At 40.9% G+C, this 20,257-nt stretch overlaps 1 protein-coding gene across 16 annotated transcripts in view; it reads right to left on the reverse strand.

The window, feature by feature from the left end:
• Positions 1–10,995, reverse strand: part of med27 (mediator complex subunit 27) — a 521,819-nt gene extending 510,824 nt beyond the window's left edge. For all 16 annotated transcript variants that reach the window (XR_011340577.1, XR_011340572.1, XR_011340563.1 and 13 more), the window contains exon 1: positions 10,782–10,995. Coding sequence is in view for 3 of the 16 variants with exons in the window: in XM_069886860.1 (XP_069742961.1) it covers positions 10,782–10,984 (203 nt within the window). In the remaining 13 variants the exon portion in view is untranslated. The remainder of the gene's footprint in view (positions 1–10,781) is intronic.
• Positions 10,996–20,257: the final 9,262 nt, after the last annotated feature.

A 20,257-nucleotide genomic window follows, 5' to 3' on the forward strand; every position in this document is an offset into this window, starting at 1 on the left:
GATTGAAGAGACTGCCATCCGTGCGGTACCGGATGTAAACAGCGTCTTCATTGTTGGGGTCTTTCATGGCTTGGTTCAGCATCATGCTGAAGAAGATTGAAAAGAGGGTTGGCGCGAGAACACAGCCTTGCTTCACGCCATTGTTAATGGAGAAGGGTTCAGAGAGCTCATTTCTGTATCTGACCCGCCTTTGTTGGTTTACGTGCAGTTGGATAATCATGTTGAGGAACTTTGGGGGACATCCGATGCGCTCTAGTATTTGCCAAAGCCCTTTCCTGCTCACGGTGTCGAAGGCTTTGGTGAGGTCAACAAAGGTGATGTAGAGTCCTTTGTTTTGTTCTCTGCACTTTTCTTGGAGCTGTCCGAGGGCAAAGACCATGTCAGTAGTTCCTCTGTTTGCGCAAAAGCCGCACTGTGACTCAAAACGGTCAACCAGTTTACCTATCTCGGCTGCACCATTTCATCAGATGCAAGGATCGACAATGAGATAGACAACAGACTCGCCAAGGCAAATAGCGCCTTTGGAAGACTACACAAAAGAGTCTGGAAAAACAACCAACTGAAAAACCTCACAAAGATAAGCGTATACAGAGCCGTTGTCATACCCACACTCCTGTTCGGCTCCGAATCATGGGTCCTCTACCGGCACCACCTACGGCTCCTAGAACGCTTCCACCAGCGTTGTCTCCGCTCCATCCTCAACATCCATTGGAGCGCTTTCATCCCTAACGTCGAAGTACTCGAGATGGCAGAGGTCGACAGCATCGAGTCCACGCTGCTGAAGATCCAGCTGCGCTGGATGGGTCACGTCTCCAGAATGGAGGACCATCGCCTTCCCAAGATCGTGTTATATGGCGAGCTCTCCACTGGCCACCGTGACAGAGGTGCACCAAAGAAAAGGTACAAGGACTGCCTAAAGAAATCTCTTGGTGCCTGCCACATTGACCACCGCCAGTGGGCTGATAACGCCTCAAACCGTGCATCTTGCCGCCTCACAGTTTGGCGGGCAGCAACCTCCTTTGAAGAAGACCGCAGAGCCCACCTCACTGACAAAAGGCAAAGGAGGAAAAACCCAACACCCAACCCCAACCAACCAATTTTCCCCTGCAACCGCTGCAACCGTGTCTGCCTGTCCCACATCGGACTTGTCAGCCACAAACGAGCCTGCAGCTGACGTGGACTTTTTACCCCCTCCATAAATCTTCGTCCGCGAAGCCAAGCCAAAGAAGACATTAAACCTCCAACGAAAAGTTGATTGACTAACTTCCCGTCCAACACAAGAAATAAATAACAACGAATGATCAGAAATTATTCTACTCTTATATTCAGCTTGAATAAAACGTGATTGCAAATGTGCAGATACTAAAAAAAAGTCAATCTTTGAAAAAGAATTATAGCGTGGAGAGTAAAATGAAAAATCCTTCTTAGTAGGGTTTAATCTTCTCCAAACCTATCAGATTTAAATCTTTCATCAGCGACATCAATTGAACCGCTGCTTTTGATTTTTTTCACAATTTTTGGTGATTTATCTAATACACAATTAAAGTCTCTCCCAATCAAAATATTTTCTTTAGCTTGACTTAAAGTTAGAAAAGCTTCAGACATAAATTGTTCCTCATCAATGTTAGGAGTGTACACATTCAGCAAAGACCATGCTTCAGCAAAAAGTTTACAATTAATCATTAAAATTCAGCCAGCAGATTCCACCAAAGATTCAAGTTCAAATGGTATCTTCTTATGGATCAGAATCGCCACTCCTCTCGCTTTCGAATTAAAGGAAGATGAAAGTACACGACCGACCCAATCCCTCTTCAATTTCAAATGTTCTCTTTCAGTTAAATAAGTTTCCTGTAGAAAAGCAATATCAATTTTCATCTTTTTTATATAAGCTAAAACTCATTTTTGTTTAATCAGGTTATTTAAACCCTGCACATTAAACGTTGCAAAATTCAGGTTGGACATTATTATCAAAATAAATTAAAAATAAATTCAGAATCCCCTTTTTCTATTCCTTCTATTCACAACAAAGAAAAAAAAGACCCCTGCCCTTCTCCGATAATAAAATTTAAAGCTCCCCTTGCAATATAATCTAAATTAAAGAATGAATCAACCCTAGCACTATTACTAGAAAAAAGTATTTTTTTGTATAAATACGACAAAGGTAGTAACTCCCCACTTAACTGGGTGTAGAAAGAAATAAAATCCCTCCCACTAGTGGTGGACGACTTCCGAAAGCTTCAGCGAGCTCCATCCCCCCAACCAGACTTACAAAATTATAAGTCTTAATCAGCTCATGATTTCAGTCCCAAAACTTGCTCCGGATCATCAATATCAATCAAGCTTTTTGACAAATTAGTCGGAGATATCTAATAAGAAGAATGGAAATGGGAATGGGAAGACATCTTCATCTTAGGCGAAAAATGCCTTTCAGTAGCCCTGTCTGGCAAAGAATTGGCAAAAATTAGAGCATCATGATCACTCTCAAAGAACTGTGATTGGAAGTTCCCATAAAAGATCTTCAAAACTGCAGGGTATCTAAAAGAAAATTTATAACCCTTCTTCCAAAGCACTTTCTTAGCAGAATTAAATTCTTTACACCATTTAATAATTTCTTGACTTAAATCTGGGTCGAAGAAAACTTTGTTTCCTTATACCATCAATGAGGATTGATATCTACGTGCATTTTGAACTGCAACGCTCAATATAGTTTCCCTATCTTGGTAGCATAGACAACTAATCAAAACAGCTCTTTAAGGTTGACCCGACTTCATAGAACCCTATGTGCTCTATCTAATTCCAAACCTTCTGGAAAAATTTCCAATCCCAATGCTTCGGGGAACCATTTTAAAAAAATTTTTATTGGATCCAGACCTTCAATTCCTTCAGGAATTCCCACTATTTTAACATTATTCCGACGACTTTGATTTTCCAAAGAGTCTATTTTCTTCAACAAGTCCTTCTTCTGAATTTCCCATCTGACACTTTTTCTAATTTTTCTTTATTACAAACTTGAAAGGCACCTTCCATCTTTTTAAAATTATCTTGAATATCTACTATATTCAGGCACCTATTAACATCAGCTTTGACAACAGAGATATCTTAACAGAAGAAACTTCTTCACAAATACTATTCATTTTTTCAGTCATATTCATAAATCCATGACCAATCTGAGTAGACATTTGTGTTGACATGTTACCCATTTGATGAGCTATAGATTCCAAAATTGTAAAAACAGCATCAAAAGTAGTATCACTAGTTTCACCATGAGGCCGACCTTCTTTCCCTTCAGCAGCAGTCAGTATTTCTTCTTCTGTTTGTTCAGTTTGAGACAAGGCTTTAAACTGTTGTTCTCTTAATTCAGTTGTTCTTGTAACTTTACTTCTGGTCTGCACACCTGCAGAACCAGACCCGGTATACTCAGAGCGCTGCTGACTAACTTCCCCAATGGCCCAAACCTCGTCTAATAATTTGCGTACTCTTGATGCACCATGAATGCCTCTGCGTCGCCGGGACCCACAGCGGTATCGCACTTCAGGGTCGACTCAATCGATTCTGGCACTTCTCCAACATCGCGGGCGCACTGATCTTGATAGGAAGAAAAGAAAAAAAATCAGAAACCTGGCACCATCTTGTGAGGGCGCCGGGGTAATACTTAGCCGAGCTGGTACACGATGTTGTTTGATTAGCTGTCCAATCGATTCCGTGAATTCCACTTGGTAAGTTGGCCTCATTTCTTCCGTACTTTTAAATGGAAGTTTCTTCTGAGTCTGCGCTTTGGACTTTGTATTGGCAGCCATTGTAGTCTTTTAACATTCACACAACTTCTGAGCAGACTTTCCAGACTTTTTAAGTATTTTAATTCAGGTATTTATCAGTCCAACTGGGGGAAGGTGGAATTACACCTCTTCTTCCTTCGCCATCAGGCCACACCCCCACCGCAAAGGGCACTTCCCATACAATAGAGGGAAATAGTACTTTTTTTAAAAAATATCAGTACTTTTTTGGGTTTTTTTTTCTTTTTAAGGGTTTCCACCCCCCCACCCCCACCGAGTTCTATAGTTTTTGGATTTGAGATATGGCCGTTAATGATGCATTACATTTTGTAACTATTATTGTGAATGGGCTTAATAATCCAATTAAGAGGAATAAAATCTTGGTTTCTATAAAGAAATTGTGTTGATACTGCTTTTTTTTAAACAAGAGACACACTTAACTGCAAAAGAACATCAAAAATTAAAAAGAGAGTTGGTAGGTCAAGTGATAGCTTCTTTGTTTAATTCTAAAGCAAGATGAGTTGCTACTTCGATTAATGAGAAATTACCTCTTAAGATACAATCTGTAGTTAAAGATTCTGCTGTGAGATTTATTTTTAAGCACATTTCCAAATTTATTTAGAGATGTGGACACTCATGAATATTTATGCACCCAATATTGATGATGAAAAATTTATTCCAGTTTATTCAAGTTGAAGCAGATGAAAATGTGTTAATTGATGGAGATTTTAATTGTTGTTTAGATCCAATTTTAGATAAGTCACAAAAATCAGTTACTAGAACTAAAACAGCAAAAAGAATTTTGGCTTTGATGAAAGATTTGAATTTAGTGGCTATTTGGTGAAGATTAAATCTGAAAGAAAAAGATTATTCTTTTTATTCCTAAAGACATTATTCTTATTCAAGAATAGATATGTTTTTGATGACAGCTCAGTTACAAGGATGTAACTGAGGATGTACGCTGAGAATGTGTACAAAGATGGACACATGCAGAATATCAGAACATTCACCTCTTTTGATTTCATGTACAATTTCTGAAAAGGAAAAATTGTTTTATAGATAGATATTTAATTCCTCATTGTTAAGAAATGTTGATTTTTATAATTATATTATCAATTCAAGAATATTTGGATATTAATTCTAATTTGGTGGATAATATATTTATTCTATGGGATGTTTTGAAAGCTTATTTAAAAGGTCAAAATAACAAGTTATTCAGTTAAAATTAAAAAGGATCATCTTAAAGAATTAGATAATTGGAAAAAGATTTGCAGGGAAATATATCTGAAGAAAAAGAGATTTAATAAAGAAGAAATTATATTATAACTCGATGCAAACATAGAACAGAAAAATTAATTGAGAAAATGAGACAGCATTATTATGAATTGGGGGAAAGGGTACATAAGATTTTGGCTTGGCAACTGAAGGCTGAACAAGCTTCAAGGACTATTAATGCTATTAAAAGGATTTTTTTAAAAAACAAACCTCAAGAAATAAATGATTCCTTTAAAGATTTTTATTCTAATTTATATACATTTCAGTAAGATAATGAAGTTAAGATTCATAACTTTTTTTCTGGAATTAATCTTTCTTCTTTAAATTGCCAAGATCAGAAAGACTTAGATACTCCATTTACAGTTAGATAAATTATTAATGCTCTTAATTCTTTACAAACTGATATGTCTATGGGGGAGGATGGCTTTCCACCAGATTTTATACAAAATTTAAAGATTTGATAATGCCTCCTTTTATGGAGGTGTTGAAACAGGCAATGGTAACCCATTCTTTACTGGAATCTTTTTCAAATCTTTTTTAAAGAAAACTTTGCACTTTTAGTCAACCAAAGCAAATCAATTCTTAGAGGATGGTCACCACTCTCAGTGACTATGATTGGTCATATTAATTCGGTTAAAATCAATATTCTTCCAAAATGCTGATACCTCTTTTAATCATTGCTGACATTTATTCCCAAGTCCTTTTTTGAGAATTTTGAATCAGTTATAATGTCATATACATGGTAAAACAAGAAACCTAGATTGAATAAAACACTAGAAATAATGGGGATTAGCCCTACCTAATTTTCTGGGCTATAAACATAAGAAATAGGTTACTTTTGTTGCACTGTGAAAAGACAGATGAATATCCTAATTGGATTGAAATGGAGTTGAAATCCCTCAGAAAAACCTCCCAATGGGCAGTATTGGGGTAATCTTTTTTGAATCTCTATTCAAAAATTAACACATATTGAAGATCTCGAATTAATTCAGAAATTTTTTCTGACTTACAGGATTTATATTTATAAGTCCTATAATTTCTAATTATTTATTTCAACCAGCTATTTTAGTTGGGGGATTTCAAGAATGGATTTTTTTTTTAGGTATTAATAGTTTTAAATATCTTTTTATATCTCTTCAACACTTAGGGATGATATTTAACCTATCAAATAGACATTATTTCAGAAATGTGATTTTTTTTTAAAAAAAGTATAATTGAAGACCTCTCAGCTTTTTTGAATTAAATACACATTAAACACAATAAGAAATTTTGTAATCATTTTTTTTAATTGATTTTTTTAAATTCCTGACATCCTGACTATAAGAATTCTTTAATAATTGCCTCCTGACTCACTTGTTAACATCACTGCTTGTTGGTGTCAGAAATCTTCTGGAACTGATGATTGAATAGAATGATATTTGAACAGACAACGGTAAAGCAAAAAAAAAACACCACACAAATGCTGGAGAAACTCAGCAAAGGTACATCACCAACATTTCTGGCTTGAGCCCTTCATCAAGGTGTGATCTTCCCAGGGATTGTAAAATCTTTATGGACAACTTTTCTTGAAAATCATTGCTTTGCAATTGTTTAAAAACATTAGGGCCTTGCTGTAGTGAAAGCAAAGTAGTGAACTTCCATGGCTTCGGGGATTCAAGGTTCTAATTATATGCTTTTGAACATAGAACATTACAGCACACTACAAGCCCTTCAGCCCACAATGTTGTGCCAACCTATATGCACACAAAATATAATTTTTGCTTAAGTAATACAATCAAACAGAATGAAATTATGTAGCTTAACCCAAAGGATAATGCCTGATTTTACAGTTTAATATAACGAAATTAGAAAAGCTCCAAGGCATCAAAGTGTCACTTAAATCTGCTTTTATCACCAGTAAAAATAATCACTCATATAACATTTTTTAAGATTACACCACACTTCTTATTTCTTATATAAAAGAACTGGATATTTCCAAAGTAAAATACTGTGGATGCTGAAAATACAAAATAAGACCAAAAAAAAAATTGCTGGAAATCATAAGCAAGTCAGCCAGCATCTGTGCATAGAAGAAACATGGGAAGGGAAGAGATAACAAAGAACAAGATCTGTGACATGAGGTTGCAAGAGAAACACAGTCACAGATCCTTGAAGCAGGTGTCATTCAGTTCATTGCATCTATGGCAATTTAAATGACTAAACCCTTAAAATTGTAGTACAAGGTAAATGAGGGGATAAATGGGACAAGTAAAGAAATAAATGATAGGGAGAAGTAGTAAAAGAGAACAGGTAGATTATCTGAAAATTCAATTGTTTAACGCATAAACAAAACCTATGGGAATACCTCTGTTAGTCAACATAGTCATAACTGATATCCCCAACCAAAGGAATGGACATTCTGCAGTACTCAATTACCAAAAGGAGCAACTTTCAATGCACGAGACAGGAGCAATTTATCTCTGGCTAGTAAAAAATTGAGAAAAAAGTTTTAGAGTCATGGCCATCTACAACACAGGGGACATTCAACCCAGTCATATCAGCTTACGTGCATATCCATGTACTTTTTTTAAAACACAAAAGACGTTCTGAAACCAGCTCCTTTTCAGGCAACCATCCACCTCTGAAAAACTATCCTTACCATTAACAGAAACTTGGTTCAACACTAGTGAGATTTCTCCATTGTGTGAGGGTTTTCTGCAAAACTGTGATTTTTTTTTTAAGTATGCCCAGACCTTCTGGACAGGGTGAGGGTTTAGCTGTTGTGTTCAAAAAGCAATACAAATGCTGTTCATTGAATTCGGGTTATTTCTCCTCCTTCAAAGTCCAACTAATTAAAGTGGACACAGTTAACCCCTTTTTAATCATTCTGATATATCTCCCACCAAAAATACATAAGGATTTTAATCACTCAGTTTGCAGACTTCCTTCCAAGCACCATGCCCAACTTTGATTGAGTTCTGATTTGGTGGTGGAGGCTGGAGTTGGGCAGTACCTCAAGACTGGAATCAGCAGGGCAGTGGCTGGCAGCCTTAAGGTGGGGGTGCCATGTCGAGCTAGAAGAACAGCAGAGTCAAGGAGGTAGTCCAAGGGTCTGGAGCAGTGGGCTTCATGCTGGCTTGGGCACCCACGGTGGCGTGTCAGCTAGGAGTGCAGGGCATAGCAAGCAGTAGGTGCTAGGGCCAAGGTTCCGAGAAACTGTAGGCTGAGGGAGTTTCTCCGAAAAATAGACTGTTGGCCTGGTAGCCGTCAGTAATCCTCAGACGGCAGTGCAACAGAAGGCTGCAGCAGCCTCTGGATGGGGGAACAGCAACTGCTGAGCCAGGAGTCACTTTACGCTGATATGGACATCACTATGCTGTCTTACTGAGCCCAAGAACTGGTCTCAATCTATAAACATCTTCAATTCACTGTTACTTTGGTACATTCTATGGAAGTAGTTTGTTTTAAAGTCTAATGTTATGCTCTTAATTTGTAAGGGTTAAAATTGCAGTTGGGAGGCTGGGATAAGATGGCGACCGTGGTTCATGATGGCTGTGCTGCAGCGAATTGAAGTGGCCCTTTGCTACAGTGCCATTTTGCCCGCTCCTATGTATAGTATTATGTGATTAAGTAACACCTTGTCCCTATTTAATACCAGTTGTTCTTTTATCCTGAATGCTGTAGCCCCACACAAGGAGAAAAAAAACCCAAGCTCAAGACTGTACCTTGGCTCAATAATACCACCGAAGCCCTGAGATGGGAGTGCAGGATAGCGAAATGCAAGTGGAAGCAAGACGAACCACACATATTTCCCTCGCTCTGAATACCAAGAAACAGTAAAGGCCAAAAGAACAAAATATTTTGCCATCCTAATTTCCAACAACTCCCAAAATCCCGTGGTCTTGTTCAATGCCATCAACTCAATCATTGGTCCCGCACCCAACACCCTTACCAAATGCGAAGAAATTTTAAAATTCTCATAAACTAAGTTGAGAACATCAGAACTAACTGTACCACAGCTCTGTTCATCCAACCTGGACTGTTCAACTCAATCACACTACCCACCCTTAAAAAGATTGTGTTTGCCATGAGGCCAACAACCTTCCTCCTTGACATTATCCCTACTCCCTTCCAGAGGGATGTTTTTGATACAGCTGGTCCTAGCATCCTCTCTATTATTAACAGTTCCTTGGCCACTGGGACTGTTCCAAATTGCTTCAAGTGTGCTGTGGTGCAGCCCCTCCTGGAAAAACCCAACCGAGACCCCACCACACCCAAAAATTACAGAATTATTTCTAAACTTTCGTTCCTGTCAAAGGACCTCAAAAAAAAAGTTGTTCTTAGCCAATTGTTGCCCTACCTACACAAAAACAACATATCCAAAAGATTCCAGTCAGGTTATAAAGCCCACCATAGCATAGAGTCGGCCTTACTCAGGTAGCTCTGCCATTCTAATTCTCCTGGACCTTAGCGCAGTGATCGATATTGAGAATCACACTATTTTAATAGATCGCCTCCAGCAGAGGGTAAGTGTCGACAGCACGGCCCTGAACTGGTTTAAATCTTATCTTAGTGAGAGGACTTTCTCAGTCAACATGGCAAATTTTCATCCTCCTCTGCTATCCTTTCCTGCAGGGTCTCACAAGGGTCTATTCTGGGCCCCATTCTCTTCTTCTTATACATGCTTCCCCTTGGCATTTCATCCAAAAACATAGCACCTCCTTCCAATACTATACTGATGATACTCAGCTTTAACTCCCCCTGAACCCCAATGATCAAGCAAAGTCTGGAGGACATAAAGTGCTGGATGGCTCAAAACTTCCTGCAGATAAATGAAGGAAAATCCGAGATCATCTTATTTCTCCCCTCCCTCCCCAACTTCACCAAAAATACCTCTAATACTCTTGGTAATTATCCATCCTCATCAAACCACACGTCAAATCCTTTGGTGTGATATTCAATTCCATCTTTAAGTTTGACAAACAAGTCAATGAAGTAGTAAAAGCCAGCTTTTTCCAGCTCTGCACCGTTGCCAGAATCAAATCATTCCTGTCACTGAAAAATGTCACAAAATTTAGACTATTCTCTAAATACAGGAATTAGTCAGTTGTCATTATTCCGTCTGCAACTTGTGCATAATGCTGCAGCAAGGTTCCTGACAAGAGCCAAGAAGAGGGACCATTATCCTGTTTATTTACAAAGCCCTTAAAGGACTAGCCCCTCTTTCATCACCGAGCTCCTAACACCCTACTCCACTTCAAGACCCCTCTGATCAGCCAAATTTAGGGTGCGTGGTTGTTCCACACTCAAATTGCAAACTCAGGGGAGATGGCGCCTTCTCTACTGCAGCCCCCAAACTGTGGAACAATATTCCTCCCTCCATCAAATCAGCCCTTTCCTTTAACTCTTCTACTCACAAGCATTTTGAGGTGATTGTTGATTACTACCATGGTGTATGTACAATTCTGAACCTGGAGTACCCATTTTATGCTGCACTTTAAATAACTGCTTAAGTTTAGATGTAATTTATGATCTGGACAGCAGTTTGGTCAACGGGAGCTGTTTTAAAAGTTAAAATTTAAAAAAAACAAATATCTTCATATACCTTGGCTTCAATTTTGTTTGTTAACTCTCCTGCAAAATGCCTTGAAATATTTTTGCCACATACAAGGCACTAAATACGTTAAGTTATTAAAACTCCTTAGATCCAACACGTTGAGAAGATACCGCTTCACTCTCAAGCCTCCAACTTACTTCAGATCCCTGTTGACAGCATGAAGGTTCTCCTGGAAGTCACTGATGAAAGCTTTCTCCCTGCCTTCCAAGGTCTCTTTGCTCTTCATCCCATCCTTCAGAGTATCAAAAACACGGGTAACACTGGAGCGAAGTTGCTGAATGGCGTTAATCGCATGAGCAAATGCATCAAGATTAATTCCAACACTCAAAGAATCCGCCATCTTTCCGCCGCTTCTGCGCAGTCTGATGACGCGTTACTTCTCATTGGACTACGCTTCCCAGACTGCAGCGCGCGCCTTCGTCCTGCCTGCCCCAAAGAGCCCAGAAGTTAAAACCTCCCCGATGTACCACCGTAGCGGAATCACTAATGTCCTTGATTGTTGTGATGCACATCGCAGGGGGGAATTAACACGATTGTTAAATTAAAAAAAGGAAATCTTAGAAGTGTTCATTATGCCACGCACAGCATCTATGGGTGCACACGCTTATTTGAGGTTGATCAGATTTCATCGCGGACCCTTGAATGGAGTGAAGAACGCTGGCTTGTGTTATTTCATGATCTTCACATTGATATGCCACTACATTCATCCGAGTTTGAAATTGCTAATCTGTAACTTAGATCAACAACCGCTTCTGGTCATTGCTGTGGGAGTGCTGTAGTCGGCTCATATAGTGCAGAATACTCCTCTGCCGACCACATGTCTATGCAGACCATCTACTAATCCCATTTATCTCATTTGGTCTGTGGTCTTCTATGCCTTGGCAATTGAAGTCACTTTAAAACGTGAGAGTACTGCCTGTGACTCCCTCAGGTAGGGCTATCCAGATTCCAACAACCCTCTGGGTGAAAATAATACCTTCTAAAGTTCTTACCCTTATCTTAAGCCTATACTCACCATTTAATTTCTGGTTTATAATTACGATCATTTTGCATTATTTCAAATAAATGGTTATTAGCCAATATGTTTTCCCTCCATGATCATTCATTTTAACAGATTTTCCTGGCATGACAGTTAAACTATGATAATTGGCTGTATTGAGTATATGATGCCAGAATTTAAAAAAAATTTTGCATCAAAATTGCAAAATAATAAGGAACCAGGCCAGATGCTTGTGTTGATGCCTCACCATTTCCCTTGTATTCTTGCATTACAGTCTATTTCCCTATTTGAGGATCAACTATTTCAGGCAGCACTTATCGGTCATTTGTTTGATTTAAACTTTCAAAACATTATAACCAGTATATCAAGTAAGAAAGAAGGTAAACGTCACAAAACATTCATGGAGAAATATTACAAACTCACTGACTCCCACAGCTAGCAGGATTATACCCCTTCCCATCCTGTTTCTTGAATGGACATAACCCCATTTTCCCAATTTGACTGCCTCATCTGTTTTCAGTAAGAATCCTGCCCCTCCAGGACATCTGAAATGTCTCTTTCATAAGCATGAATATTCCCCCCCCCCACCCCAACAACCAAATAGTCATTGATAAAGCTTGTACCTGTATACCTTCCGGTTCTCATACTTTGCACCTCACCCCACCTTCCCCCAGATATGCTTTTTATCCAGGGCCAGATTAAAGAAGTAGCAGAAATAGCATATGCTATGGGCCCCAAATTTTCAAGGTCCCCTGCATTTATGTACTATGAATTTTATTTTTATGAGAAACATTTTTCATCTTTCAAGGTTAGCGATTGTAGCCAATTATCACCTTTAATCAGGGTTATTATATACCATGGGCATGCTGTAAAATGTAAACAGAAATGTCCCTCAGTTAGCTGCTAGTTTCATTCATTTACATGTCGGGGGAGCTGCATGCTGTAGATAGAAATGCGTAGAGCTGGAGATATTTGATGTCATCATGCCTCTGGAAGTGCAAAATGTAAAGTGACAGAATATTTTGATGTTCACGGAAATATTGGAACAACTAGTACTAGTGTGACAGAAGGTAGACAGACAGCCACGGCCAGCATCCATTGAATGCAAAAGAACATGAAAAGAACAAGTTCTCTAATGATATTGGTGAATGGCCAAACAATCTAAATGATTGAGATCGTGAATAGCCAAGGAAAGTGGTGAATGTCAACATGCTAATAGTGACTTCTCTTCATCCATGTAATTGTATGACAATGAAAAGAAATCTCGGAATTGTCAGAAGTTTTATTTCACTCTTGTTTATAATCTTACTGTGGTGGTACACCACCGGCCTACTGCAGGGGGCAACCTCTGTACCTGCAGGAGTGTAAGGGGGACAGGACAACATCTGGCCGGCTGTCAATCAGTCGACCTGAATGGATCAAGCCCCACCCGATTGGGTGTCAATCACGCTCCGGGATATAAGCCTGCTCCGGCCTCTGAAGTCTCACTCAGAGTTACTGCAGCAACAGCCAGTCTGGTGCTGTGGAAGTCTTTGTTGATTAAAACCTGTTGTACAGTCTTTACCTTGTGTGTGTCTGGTTCTGTCTAACAGCACACCACACCTACAAACAAGCAACCAATTACATTGTTCTTCCACTCTGCAGTACCAGCTGCGTGGGGGATTATGATTATGCTATTCAGAAAGCAAAGTGAGCCTACTCTGTTTCCCATGCAAGGTTATGACTTCAGGATGTTCATCAAATTTTACTGACAAGGGGTTTAGAGACTTTAAAAATACAAGCAATCTATTATGTTGACATGAAGAAAGTTCCTCTAATAGATAAGCTTTAATTTCACTGTTGATGCACAAAAACAAAGGTTTACGGGCTGATTCACAACTTGTGAAAGAAATGGAAACTGAACAAAAGAAATGGGGTACACTTCTAGAGCGAATAATTGAAGTTGCAAAGTTTTTTAGCAGAATGAGGTCTTTCATTTCCTGGTAGTGATGAAACTGTTGGCTCTCCTCATAATGGGAATTACTTGGGGCTTTTTAGAATTACTGGCCAAGTTTGACCCTTTTCTGCCAGAGCATATAAATACTGATGCAACTCATGCAATCAAAGGAAAGGGACATAAATCATACCTATCTAAAACAACATGTGAGGAATTTATTAATCTAATTGGATCCAGCATACTGGATCACATTATCTGTGAAGTGAAGAATTACAAGTATTATTCTGTTTCATTGGATTCTACTCCAGATGTGTGTAATGTTGACCAGTTGACGTTGCCATCTGGACCAGTTGAAAGATCTGTGAAGTTTTTGGATATGGAAGGTCATAGTGCCAAACAGCTCACTCAAAGTTTACTTGACTTTTTAAAAGAAAATTCTTCTTCTATGGCTTGGCTTCGCGGACGAAGATTTATGGAGGGGTAAATGTCCACGTCAGCTGCAAGCTCGTTTGTGGCTGACAAGTCCGATGCGGGACAGGCAGACACGGTTGCAGCGGTTGCAGGGGAAAATTGGTTGGTTGGGGTTGGGTGTTGGGTTTTTCCTCCTTTGTCTTTTGTCAGTGAGGTGGGCTCTGCGGTCTTCTTCAAAGGAGGTTGCTGCCCGCCGAACTGTAAGGCGCCAAGATGCACGGTTTGAGGCGATATCAGCCCACTGGCGGTGGTCAATGTGGCAATGCCAGCAACATAAGTGGCAAGTAAAGTGGCTTACAAGCATAAATGAAAGAGCTGAATGAGTTTGCAGATTACATTCCATGTTTTGCACATTCACTAAATTTGGTTGGAAAAAGTGCTGTTGAATGTTGTCAAGATGCATTAATTTTCTTTGAGTTTGTAGGAAGCCTATAAACATTTTTTTCTGCTTCTACTTGTCGGTGGAATCTCCTTTCTGCTGTATTATTTGATGGTGGTGCTCATTGTGAAAAGAATGTCAGATACCAAGTGGTCAGCTGGTGCAGATGCAACAAAAGCACTTTTACACAGCTTTTCTGCAATAACACAAGTTTTGGATGAATTTTCAAACAACATTGATCAGAAGACAGTGTGTCGACAACAAGCTCGTGGACTATTTTCAACCATGATGAAGTTGGAAACAGGAATAATGGTCATATTGTATTACAGCATTTTCAAATGACCAGTGCTTCTTTGCAATCTTCTGGCCAAGACTTGAACACAGCTTGAGCACTATATGAATCCTTGCATGGATATATTTTTTCAGACATTGTGCAAAAAGCCAACGATCCGACTGAGTGTAAAGATGATCAACAACAAACTTGAAGAGAACACAAGCAAAATCGCATGTATGATGACTTCAGTGGTTCCAGCATACTTGATCCACTTACTGAATCTCAAATGCCTTCTCAGAAATTTAAAAGCCAAACATTCCTTACCATTATTGATAGCTTGCTTTCTGCCTTGTCAAAACACTTGAAAACTTATCAAAAGTTGAATGGTCCATTTGGATTCTTTCATCAGTTATAGTCATCTACACCTGAAGAGATTGTAAAGAGGTAAATAAATGTTAGCAAATCATATTCAGAAAATCTGGAAGAAAGTCTTGGTGAAGAATTTCTGCAGTTTGCTGAACTGCTTAAAACTGATCTTGCTTCTGATATTGGCACCAAACAAGACCTTGTAGAGTTATAGTTTTACTGTTTGCTAACTGACTATTTTTATATTTGGAGTCTTGTTTTCCAAATATAGAAATTGCCTTTGTCACGCATGGTTATCAACTGCAGTGGAGAAGGCTCATTTTCAAAACAGAACAGAATTTAAAATGAACTAAGAAGCACCATGGGTCAAAACAGATTGAATAATCTCACTCTAATGAGCATTGAACATGAACTTACACATGAAATAGAGATTTCCAGTATTGTCAAGAAATTTGTTCATGTTAAATCGAGAAAATTTAACTTTTAAATTGTAGTTTTGTTATTTTTGACATTTGAAAATGATACCTACATGTAAATTATACTGTTAGTATTATATAATGACTGTTTGGGTTTGGGGGTGATTGTTGGGAAATAAAATATGAACGCTTAAAGGGTGGTAGCAAAAATTATTACAACCTTTCATCAAGGATATAATATGGCACATGTCCTGGGCGCCACTTGAAGAGGGGACACTACTGTCCTCTCCTGCCAGAGTTGACTGGAGTGCCTGATTCCAATCAGTCCGCTTCGGGGCCGCCCCGGCAGCTCGCAGTGAAGGCTCAATGCGGGAGCAATGGCCATCTTCGTTAACCATAACCCCAACACAGCTGGAACCACTCTGCCACCAATTACATTGTTCTTCCACTCTGCAGTTCCAGCTGCATGGGGGATTATGTGTATCGAAGATGGCCATTGATCCTGCATGGAGCCATTGCCACCAGCTGCCACTGCTGCCATAAGTAAGTTTTGTTTTAAAAATATGTGTAAATAAGTTTTAACAGGGGAGTGGAGGGGGGCGTAATTTAAGTGTAAGTGCAAAATGTGTAATGGGAGGGCATAATTTCAGTGCTTGGCATAGATGCTGTGTTCCCTAAATATGCCAGCGGGCATAATTTAGGGCCCCTCTAAAATAAATCCTACAGGCTGTAATGGAGGATTAAAACCATGTACTCAGATGCTTTTTGCTTATGTGGAACTGACGACACTGGGTCCACACGCAGGTCACCTTACTTTCAGAACTAGCAGATGTAATTAAACTCAGCCATGGGGACTTATCTGAAGATACACTTTGAAATGGAATTCCACCGTGAGGCCCAGGGAAAGCAGTTGTCAAATACGACACTCTGAAATTGACGTATTGGTCACAACCTGTCTTGCTCAAGAAGTTTTAATGAGTCCTTGTATCTACGAGATAAACCAGGATATCATAGCATCCTGCTCCATAATAATTAATCTTCTAAATTGTAGAATAGTATGCTCAGCTTTGATTTTGACTGACAAATGTTAGAGGGAGTGGGTGCATGATTAATTGTTTTTGGGGTATAAAAGTCTGTGGTCCCGCTGCTGAAGTTTAGACTCTCCGAGGGGTGGGAACACCCCTTGTCAAGAAGGAAGAACAGCCAGAGTCCGAGCAACGTCCCGGTCGGGGGAGGTGGAGAAGCTGCTACCAGCGCCCTGACAACCTACTACAAGTGTGCAGTTGTTGCCTCGCTTCGGCAGTTGGGACCAGTCCAAGCATTGATAAGTATAGTTGGGAAGGGCTTGCATATTGTAGTGTGAAATCAGCTTTTGAATTAGTAATAAACATTTGTATAAACTGAACTGCTCTCGGTGTGTGTGTCTATTTTCTTTCGGTAGCTAAAACACTGTGACCAATCTAAAATGAACAAAATGAGAGGTATAAGTTTACCCAAGACAATTGGCGCTGCGAGCAGGGTTGGTCTCAAGATGTTTCGCCGAAAGAAAGAGGTGAGCCCTGAGCAGTTCTTGATTCCTGGATGGACTTCCAAAGACGATGGGTTTGGCATGTTGGCCAATACCCTGTCTTTGTTGGGACCACCCATTAGTTGGGATGAGAAGTTAGACTCATCAAGTGCACCTCTGGGAGAGCGGGTTGCCACTCTCCTTCGAGAAAGTAAATTTCCTGATAAAAAGGGAACACTGACGAATGGTTTTTGGTTGCTGGCCACAGCATTACGCCACTCCGTTCAGCGTGAAGCAGAATTAATTCAAAGAGAAGTAGAATCTCAGTGCAAAAGAAAGCAATTAGAGGAGGAGCTAGAAGTCCTGCGACAATGCTGTTCCATGATGAGCGAGATTGTTCGCACCAGTCAGGACAGAGCCAAAGAATGGGAAGATAAGCATGTCCAAATGATTTGCCGTAATATTAAACTCCGGCAGCAGCTCTGTGCAGATAAGGAAAGGCATGGAGTAGAACCCGATCCATATCGTATTCATGCCATGATAAGGAATGGTAACGATCCTGATGTAATTGAGGATTGGGATGGGAATATCTGGAATGACAATGGTAATAATGCAGATACTCCTCAGCATGTGTCTAACATACTACCCTCTCCATCTGCTGTTCACGCCCGCCCTATAAGGCAGCAGATTTCCCAAACAGACAGAAGGGGGGATGATGTAAGGGTAGTGATGGAAGGGATAGATACCCCGGTTTCCCATGTGGACCCAGGGGAAAATACCCAAACCCCTGCTTATGCTCTATGGCCTACTCCCTCTCTTGGATGGCCTCCACCTCCTCCCCTAGACTGGGTGGAGGACCCTGTGAGCCAAAGTGGGAACAGGGGTCGGAAGGAGTCAATGATCCGTGATTTCTCTGTAAAAGAGCTGGCTGCCATTGGAGATCGATTTAGGCAAAAAGCAGGGGAACATCATCCCCAGCTGCTGAGTCCTCCTGGCCCAGCTGTGCTTTCTACTCCCACTGCTGCTTCTATCGAGCTGGCTTCTCCTGCTCCAGTTACTCATGATGAGGTAAAACAATGGGTTAAACAGGCTCTTAAAGATAACAATAGCATGTGGTCCTGGAAGCCCCCGAACCCTTCTGAAGCCTCAAGGTGTGGGCAGGATTCCCGTGTCTACTCCATCGAGACACGGCGCACACACGGGGATCCGCGGCCCTACATACCGTTAACAATCGTGGGGGTAATGATCGCCAATACTTGGCTTTGGTCGACACCGGTGCAGAGCACTCGGTGATTCCTGGTAATCCCGACCTCTGGACTGGACCGGCCTTTCAAATAGAGGGGTTGGGAGGAGCGGTCACCCTGGCAAAGGAAATAAAAGTCTGTGCCATGGTGGGTGATAGCCCTTCCCCTGTCTGGTTACATGCCCTGGTGGCTGCTACTGACGAGTGTATCCTGGGTATTAATATGTTGGCCGGTATGGCCCTTAATACTAGCCAAGGGGGATTTGAATTTGGAATTCGAACTATTACAAAAAAACTAGTAGTGGGTCAGGTTAAGTGGGATCCTGTGATGGTGCCAGCCCCCATGAAACCAGTGTGCATTCCACAATATCGTCTCCCTGGGGGGCAGGAAGAGATTACTGCCACCATCGATGCTCTGCAAGAAGAAGGGGTAGTGAGGCCCGCAATGTCGCCCTTTAATAGCCCTGTTTGGCCGGTCCAGAAGCCAGATGGCTCCTGGAGAATGACAGTTGATTATCGTTTTTTGAACAAACATGCCCCACCACTTGCTTCAGCAGTTCCGGACATTGTCACCCTTATTGAAAACATTCCTACTGGGAACTCAGGAACATGGTATGCTGTCATTGATCTTGCTAACGCCTTCTTCAGTATTCTTATAGCTGAGGATTCACAGGATCAGTTCGCCTTTACCTGGAAGGGGCGCCAGTATACCTTCACCCACCTTCCAGTATCGCCTTCCCTCTCAATTCACCATTATATTGATGATGTGGCCTCCTGGAGCCTCTGGCAGAAACAAGAGGGTCGCCGAGTCCCACTGGGATTCTGGTCACGTACCATGCCCGAGGCTGCCACTCGTTATTCTGTTTTTGAACAACAGTTACTAGCCTGTTACTGGGCCCTGCTAGAGACTGAAAGAATGACAGGCGATGCAGATGTTCAATTGCGACCTGCACTTCCTATAATGAATTGGGTCCTGGCTAATGATGCTAATCTAAAGATCGGGCGGGCTCAGCAGTCTTCTATTGTTAAATGGAAGTGGTATATTCAGAGTCGTGCGACCAGAGGGCCTGAAGGGGTGGGCCGCATACACGAACAGGTGGCTTACCATCCTAGGTCAGGAACTCAGTTATCGGAGGAGGGGGATGGTGGCTCCAGTCAGTATGCTGAGTTGAAGGCAGTCACTTTACCACTAGATCCCCATGATCACCCTCTTCGCCTGTTTACTGATTCCTGGGCTTTGGCTAATGGACTTGTGGTATGGATGCCTGATTTGCAAAAGAACAACTGGATGATACATGACCGCCCAGTATGGGGCAAAGAGTTGTGGCAGCTGTTGTGGGATGCTTCCCACCATCGTGAGATAACCGTTTATCACGTTGATGCCCATACCAATATGGCGACTAACATGGCTCAACATAATGCAGTAGCAGATCAGCTTGCCACTATCAGCTGTGCTGATACCGTCCCCCTGGCTCGATGGGCACATGAACAGAGTGGTCATTTGGGGGAGAAGGGATCAGCTATGTGGTCCCGTACACATGCTTTATCCATCCATAAGGATGATGTCCGCATGGTCATATGTACATGCCCAGAATGTCAGCTTGTGAAGTTCCATACCGTTCCACCTGGTCCGCATGGCCGAATAAAATGGGATGCTCACTCAGCTGCGGTCTGGCAAATTGATTACATAGGCCCCATGCTAGACTGCATGGGTAAATATTACGTCCTAGTAATGGTTGACACCTTTTCGGGCCTGGTTTTTACTTTTCCCACCAAGACGGCTGACCAAGCTAGCACTATCCAAGGACAAAACCATTTGATTTATCGTTATGATGTTCCAGAGGAGATTCACTCTGATAATGGCTCGCACTTCTCCGGGAAAGCAATCTGTGATTGGGCAAATGACAACGGTATTTTATGGGTCCACCATATTCCTTATTACCCGCAGGCTGCCGGTTTAGTTGAACAAATGAACGGCTTACTGAAGGAACAAATTCGTTTGGAAACATCACTGGGGACCC

The sequence above is a fragment of the Narcine bancroftii genome, chromosome 1 (assembly GCF_036971445.1).
Source record: "Narcine bancroftii isolate sNarBan1 chromosome 1, sNarBan1.hap1, whole genome shotgun sequence".
NCBI classification, from domain to species: Eukaryota; Metazoa; Chordata; class Chondrichthyes; order Torpediniformes; family Narcinidae; genus Narcine; species Narcine bancroftii.